We start from the raw sequence: 6,727 nt of genomic DNA on the forward strand, positions 1-6,727 counted from the left end.
CTGTGCCAGGGGGGTACCTCTTGCCTGCCCTGGGAGTTGCCCTGATCCCTGCACCCCTCCTGGACTCAGTCCTCCAGGTGTAAGTGCCCCAACCTGAAGGGATCCGGGATCCCCTGTGGAATAACAGCCAGAGGCTAACAAGGGCCTCGAGCCCTGCAAGAGAGGGGGTGTCCCTGCTGCCCCCCCGCCGCATTGCCCTCCCTCAGCCCAGCCCAGCCCTACGCACAAATCCTGCTCTGGGATGCATCCAGGTGGATCCCAAGGCTATGTCTCTCCATCCTTTTTATTTACAGCAGGGAGCAGGAGCTGAAGCTCATTCCTGCCACCTTAGGTTTTCTTCTGCTTGCGCCCTAGGGGCAGAGGAAGGAAGGAGGGGTCAGGACCATGCTTCCCCCGTCCCTGCCTCACTGCAGTCGTTGCCCCGGGGGCAGGCAGGGGACACTCACGGAGCTCGTTGTTGTTGGTGATGGCGATGGCAGCACGGGCACGGGGACCTTGCTGGGTGAAGTGGTAGCCAAAGCGCACGACGGAGGGGCACTGCTCCAGCATGGTGGCCATCTCCATCTCCACTGTGTCACCCAGCCGCTGGCACTGTGGGGCCAGAGCGAAGCCAGGCACACCGAGACGCTGGGGACACCCCTGTCCCCTCCCTAGGTTAGCCCATGGGTGCCTGTTCCTACCTGGTTGTCCACCTTGAGCTCGCTAAGGGTAGTGTTGTGGTACATGGCCTTGATGATGCTCATCATGCCAGTGCTGGTGATGAAGTTGGATTCGATGTTGAGGCTCTGGAGGGTCTTGTTCTCCATCAGCATCTCGGCCACGGCCTGTGTGTCACCTCAGGGTGTCACCTCGGGGTGTCACCCACAGCTGGAACCCCCCATCTGGCATGTCCTGGGCCACCGATGCCCCAGGTGATGGTGGAAAAGCCACCACTACCTGGCCTCGCTGGTGCCCAGGATGGAACCAGGGCAGGGGACCACATCCCCTCCCTGTCTTGGGACATGGGGCTGGGACTCACGCTGGCCACGGGGTCGTTGCTGCGGGTGGCTACCAGGCTGAGCTTCTTGACGTGGGTGTTGGTTTTCATGGCCTCGCAGATGGCTTTCAGTGTGGAGATAGGAATGTCCTGCAGCAAGGGGGTGTGGGTGTCACCAAGGGGCTGGGGAGATCCCCAAGGATGCAGGATGTCACCGAGTGGGTGTCAGTGGTATTGAGGGGGTATGGATGTCTCTGAGGGTACAGGGGCATCCCCAAGAAGGTGCTAGATGTCACCCAAGGGATGTAAGTAGCACAGAGGGGATGTGGGATGCCACCAAAGGCACATGGATGGCCCTGGATGAGGACCAGCACCCTGGGATGCCCTGGGATAGGGACCAGCCCCATGGTGACACCCCAAGCCCAGGACTAGCGCACTGGGGACAGCTTGGGGACGCTGCCACCCTGTCCTTCACCTTGATGTTGTTGAGGTTGACATCCTCCAGAGCCCTGTCGTTGGCCTGGATCTGCTGCAGCGTCTCCTCCACGTTGGTGGGATTCGGGGGCTCGTCTGGCACTGGCTTGTATGTGTCAGGCTTCACCACGCCTGGGGTACACGCGTTTGCGTGGGGACACCAGTGACCACGCACGGAGCACAGGCACACAGCCACACATGTGCATGGGGTCAGCGCAGGGGATCCCAGAGGGGTTCTGGTCCCCGCATCCCCTCTGAGCAGCCCCATGGACCCTCTGCCCCCTGTCCTGGGGGAGCTGGACCCTTCCCCACGGGCCCTGTCCCCATGTCCCCAGCGCACTCACTGTTGATGCCCTCCGTGTTGGAGATGGTCCCGCTGCAGATCGCGTCGTAGTACTGCTTGTTGCTCATCAGCGTGTACATGCCCAGGATGGCTGCAGGGCCGGGGGGGTGGCAATGGGTGCCTCAGAGCCCCTGTCCCCTTGGGGGTGGCCACAGCCCCCCCCCCAGTGTGCCTGGAGGGGGCCAGGGGCCCAGCTGTGACATGGGGCCAGGGCAAGCGTGTGACACCAGCATGTGCAAGGTTATGGTGCGATGGGGCAGCCCCGTGCAAGGTTATGGTGCGATGTGAAGGTTATGGTGGGATGCAGCAGCCCCGTTCAAGACCCACCGGCGATGTCGCACATCTCGGCCTCGGTGGCGTTGGCCAGGGCCTCCTCCAGCTCAGGCTCCAGCGTGATCTGCTCCTCCCGCGGGATCTCCCGCACTGGGTTCTTGGGCACAAAGGGCTTCCCTGGGTGCGGGGACATGGTCACTCCTTGCCCAGCCTGGCAGCAGCCGCGACCATGCACCCATGGCCTGGGGACGGGGCTGGCAGGGGCATGGGAGCACAGGGCCATTGGGTGCCCGGGTCCATGGGGTTCAGGTGACTGTACCGGAGGGGTGACGTTGCCAGGGGTGGCTGTGCTGGGGGGGACATTGCAGGGGGTGGCCATGGGGGGGGTGACATTGCCAGGAGATGCCTGTGCCCGGGGCTGGCGGGGGCCCAGCTCGCCCAAGACACCCGAGCTGCTGGCGAGGACGGTTGTGCCAAGCTAAATATACCCAGTGCTGCAGGGCCTTGTCCCCCCCCAGCCCCCACCAGGGTCCCCACCGTGTCCCTGCACCTTTCTTCTCGCCGGTGAAGGGCACCAGGTCCTGGCGCTCGCCAGCCTCCAGTGCCTGCTTCTCCAGGTGCTGCAGCAGAGCCTCCCGGTCCAGGGGCCCCGTTGGGCTCTTCTGCGTCTGGTCCCGTTGCCGCAGCCCCGCTGGCAGCAGCACGTTCTGGGGAAGCACCGTGTCACCCATGGGGGGGTCCCGGCAGCCGGGTGGCACCCGCCCTGCTCAGCACCAGGACGCACCTCGGGGTCCATCTCCATCAGCTCCGTGTCCAGCTGCGCCAGCTCCTCGGCCGACAGCTCCCGCAGGATCTTGTCCTCGTCGATGTCCCGGTACTTCTCCAGCTCCTGCCGGTAGGACGTCATGGCGGGGGCTGCGGGCGGCCTGCAGGGGACACAGCGGGGGCCTGGGTGCCTGCTGCGAGGCTCCTGGCGTGGTGCTGGGGATGCCCTGCGCTGCGACAGGACCCCACAGTTCACAGCATCCCCTTCCAGGCCACAGCCTGCAGGGAGCCTCCATGCCGTGGGGTGGTATCGGCTTCCCACTGGTGAGGGGTGCATGGGGCACCCCAGGGTGGTGGCTTGGGGAGCTCATGGGGAAACTGAGTCCCAGCTCCAAGGTGGTTCCCAAGCCCAGGACCCAGCGTTCCCCCCCCAGCCTCCCCCACTGCATGGGGGTCCATAAGTAGCCCCAGTGCCCCCTGACCCTCCCCTCCACTGCCCCTTTGCCCCCCAGCCTGGGTTCCCCCCACCCATTGTGGGGGGGGCAGCAGGGGCAAACACTGGGGACACAAACACGCACCCGGTGCCTCCAGGAGGGACCAGACACCCATGGGTGAGTGCTGGGAGCTGCACGGGGAGCGGGGATCCCTCAGAGCAGGAATCCCCAACAGCCCATGGGACCCCTGAGCCGGTGGTGCTGGGGGGTGATGACCCTGACCCCCCTCCCCACGCACCCCAGTGCCTTTACCTGGTGCCTGGTGGGGCGGCAGCGCCTGCCTGGGTGCGAGCCCCTGTGCTGAGCGCAGGGCTCCGGCCGCGCAGGGCATGAGATCAGCGTTTTCTTGGGCCGGCGGCAGCGGGAGGGGCGGATCACGTATCCCCGGAGCCCCGGGCGCTATCGGGCCCTGCCAGCCCCGCGGCTCCACCCCGCAGCGACCCGGGGGGGGCTTCCTCTTACCTCTGGGGTGCCCCGGGCAGGGTGACGCGGGAGGCTCGGGGGGAAGAGGCCAAACTTCATGTGTGGGGCCCCCCAGTCCCTTGGAGACCCCCAAATCCCCTGGCCTCACCCCAGGGCATTTTATGCCTCTTCCCCCCCAAGACCATGGGAGTGACTTGGCTCTTGCACAGCCTCAGGTCCCTGAATCACAGCCCCTCCATCACTGGGGCTTCCCATGGCAGTGCTGCACTCAAACACACTGCTTGTTTATTGTAGGGTCTCTCAGGTACCAAGGGGTTGAACGCACCCCGTGGTTATTGTAGGGTCTCTCAGGTACCAAGGGGTTGAACGCACCCCATGGTTATTGTAGGGTCTCTCAGGTACCAAGGGGTTGAACGCACCCCGTGGTTATTGTAGGGTCTCTCAGGTACCAAGGGGTTGAACGCACCCCGTGGTTATTGTAGGGTCTCCTGGTGTTGCAGATGCTCCGTGTGAAATGGAAACTGGAGTCCTCGCCTTCGCTGGACGCGGGTTACTTGGATTTATTTCTTTTCCATATCAAAAAAGGGAGGAAGGAGATAAACAGAGCCAGGACCCATTGCCCAGGGAAGTGAGGCCAAGGAGAGGCCTCGGGGCGCAGGACGGAGCACTCAGCTCATGGGGACGCTCTGCTTGATGACAATCTTCTGCCGGGTGGGCCTGACGCTGGGGTCGGGGCCGGGGGCAGCAGCAGCCCCCAGGGCGGCGGAGGCAGCGGCGCTGGGCAGCCCGTGCGCCGTGATGTACTTCTTGTAGGCCTCCCGGATGATTTTGAAGGCACGGATGTTGGAGTAGGGGATGTCAGTAATGGGGTCCCGGTAGACGGCCGGTTTGTGGGTCACGGGGCAGAGCTCCCGCACCGGCAGCCGCGGCGGCTTCGCTTTGGGGAAGAACCGCTCGAAGGTTTCGTCGTCGCTGAAGGAGATGAAGGTGCGGGAGCACTTCCCGGCGGAAGCAGGAGCTGGGGCTGGAGCTGCTTCCGTCTGCTGGGGGTCTTGGTCCAGCCTGGAGAAAGCCACAGGGGAGAGCCCTGGGATGAGGGGAAGCCCCAGAGCAGGCAGGGCCATCAAATCTGCCCAAGTCCCCCCCAGGACTATGGCATGGGGGGGCTCCAAGGCACTGCCCAGAACCTGCTTATCCCTCACCACACCAGAGGGGTAGGAGCAGGGCTGCGAGTCAGGGCAAGGAGCAGGGTGAGCCCAACCTACCCCTCCACATCCACGTTCTCCTCCTTGCCCGGCTCTGGGACCAGAGGCATGGTGACGGACCAGTACCGGATAACAGGCCCCACGCACTTCCGCTTCTTCTGAACCTGCTTCTTCTTGTCCGCTTCCAGGCGCTCGTAGTTCTCTGCGGAAGCGGTGACCGAGAGAAGGGGAGGCTCAGCGCCCAGCGGCCCCCTCAGCCCCACTCCCCGCAGCAGCGCAGGGGGCGCGCGGCTCACCCAGGGAGCGGAGGTTGATCTCCTCGGTGATCTTGGCCTCCTCCAGCAGCTCCTCCTGGGTCAGGGGCCGCTCGTAGTTGGGGCCTCCTTTCTTGCGCTTGGACTGCACCTGGCGCTCCTGGATGCGCAGGAACGTTTGGCGCGTGTGCTCCGTCGTCGACTGCCGCATGTGCTTCCGGCCTGCAGCACCGCAACGGGGCTCACCGGCAGGCACTGGGAGCCAAGCCCCCCCCTCCGAAGGGGGCCCTTTTCCAGCCCGGCCCACCCCACCCTGTGCACACTCACTGTCTCCCAGCTCCTCCTGCAGCTCCAAGGGCACAGACTTCACCTCTCGGGGCTTCTGGGAGCTGCCGCTGGGGACGTCGAGCTTCTTGGGGCGAAGGCTCTTGAGGGGCTCCTGTGGGATGGAGCAGAGGACGTGAGGAGGAGGAAACACCCCCCCCCCCGCCCCCCGGCTGCGGCTTTGGGCTCCTTTAAGCCCCGGAGACCCCCCCCCGTACCCGGTAGGCCTTGGTGACGACGCGGCGGCGGCGTTTGGGCTCGCTCTCATCCTGGTCGCTCGTGGGCTCCTCGCCCTCGTCGATGTCGAAGTCCGAGTCCACCTCGTCATCGCTGTCGGACTGATCCCCCCGGTACTCATCGTCCCCGGACTCCTGCGGGGACAGAGCGGCCGCGTCACGGCCCCATCGCTGCGGGGCTCGGGCAGCGCCTCCAATGGCCCCCACGCCGGGGTCCCTCCGCCCACCCCGGACCCCGCCGGCCCTGCTGGGCCCCGCACCTCGGTGAAGCCGCCGTACGTGGTCTGGTAGAACTCGTCCTCCTCCTCGGCCTCCAGCAGCCCCGATAACCGGTTACCGGCCGTGCGCCGCGGGGCGCGGCCCTCCGCCAGGCTCATCGCGCCGCCGCCACGATCGGCGCTCCCCTGCGCGTCCTGCACGGCCCGGCGGGACGCTGCCAGGCGGGAGGAGCGAGCGCCGAGCGGCCGATGGCGGCGGGCGCCCCCCTGCGGAACGGAGGTTCCCGTGGGCGGTGGGGTGGGGGAGAACAACCGGTGGCGGGGCCGGATCGGCACCGGCGTGACGTCACGGGGCCGTGACGTCACGGAATCGCCCACTCCCGGGCCCTACCCCCGCCAGTGCTGCCACGTCGAGCCCCCGGAGAGGGAATATGGAAAATGACGTCACCACCTGACGTCACAGCCGTGCCCACGTGCACCCCGGGCCTTGTTTGGATCAGTCCTGGGCCCGCGGCAGCCGGCAGCGCTGCGCGCATGCGCGCTGAGTACTCCCTCATCCCCGCCCCCGTGGTCGCGTCCCCAGGGGCTAATTCAAGTGTCGGGGGGGGGGTGTGCGTCAGCTGCCTGGAGAGCCCGTGCGCTCTGCGGGCGGGTGCCGCGCGTTCCCCCCTCCCCACCCGCAGCCGGATGGTGCTGTCCGGGCCCGCGGGGCGGGGCCTGGCGGGGTGGGCGGGGCCTGGCG

General features: G+C 66.3%; 2 protein-coding genes across 4 annotated transcripts; both read right to left on the bottom strand.

Moving 5' to 3' along the window:
• Positions 1 to 245: 245 nt before the first annotated feature.
• On the bottom strand, positions 246 to 4,131 carry TMOD4 (tropomodulin 4). Of its 3 annotated transcripts, none has more exons than XM_080635151.1 (10): positions 3,578 to 4,131; positions 2,851 to 2,992; positions 2,617 to 2,773; positions 2,121 to 2,243; positions 1,795 to 1,884; positions 1,452 to 1,582; positions 1,019 to 1,126; positions 681 to 824; positions 447 to 591; positions 246 to 350 (listed from the first exon to the last, which is right to left on the bottom strand). In XM_080635151.1, exons 2-10 carry the CDS (start codon positions 2,971 to 2,973, stop codon positions 328 to 330), a joined length of 1,044 nt encoding a protein of 347 aa, XP_080491277.1. In that variant the 5' UTR covers positions 2,974 to 2,992; positions 3,578 to 4,131; the 3' UTR covers positions 246 to 327. The 3 variants fall into 3 exon arrangements, with proteins under 3 accessions (XP_080491277.1, XP_080491278.1, XP_080491276.1); XM_080635152.1 differs by having other exon boundaries at positions 2,851 to 3,063; XM_080635150.1 differs by lacking the exon at positions 3,578 to 4,131 and having other exon boundaries at positions 2,851 to 3,257.
• Positions 4,132 to 4,283: 152 nt separating this feature from the next.
• VPS72 (vacuolar protein sorting 72 homolog) lies at positions 4,284 to 6,410 on the bottom strand. Its single transcript, XM_080635154.1, has 6 exons — positions 6,028 to 6,410; positions 5,750 to 5,902; positions 5,535 to 5,646; positions 5,250 to 5,429; positions 5,014 to 5,155; positions 4,284 to 4,810 (listed from the first exon to the last, which is right to left on the bottom strand). The coding sequence occupies exons 1-6, from the start codon at positions 6,142 to 6,144 to the stop codon at positions 4,417 to 4,419; spliced, it is 1,098 nt and encodes a 365-aa protein (XP_080491280.1). The 5' UTR covers positions 6,145 to 6,410; the 3' UTR covers positions 4,284 to 4,416.
• Between the last annotated feature and the right edge of the window lie 317 nt (positions 6,411 to 6,727).

The sequence above is a fragment of the Psittacula echo genome (assembly GCF_963264785.1).
Source record: "Psittacula echo genome assembly, chromosome: 26".
Taxonomy (NCBI): Eukaryota; Metazoa; Chordata; class Aves; order Psittaciformes; family Psittacidae; genus Psittacula; species Psittacula echo.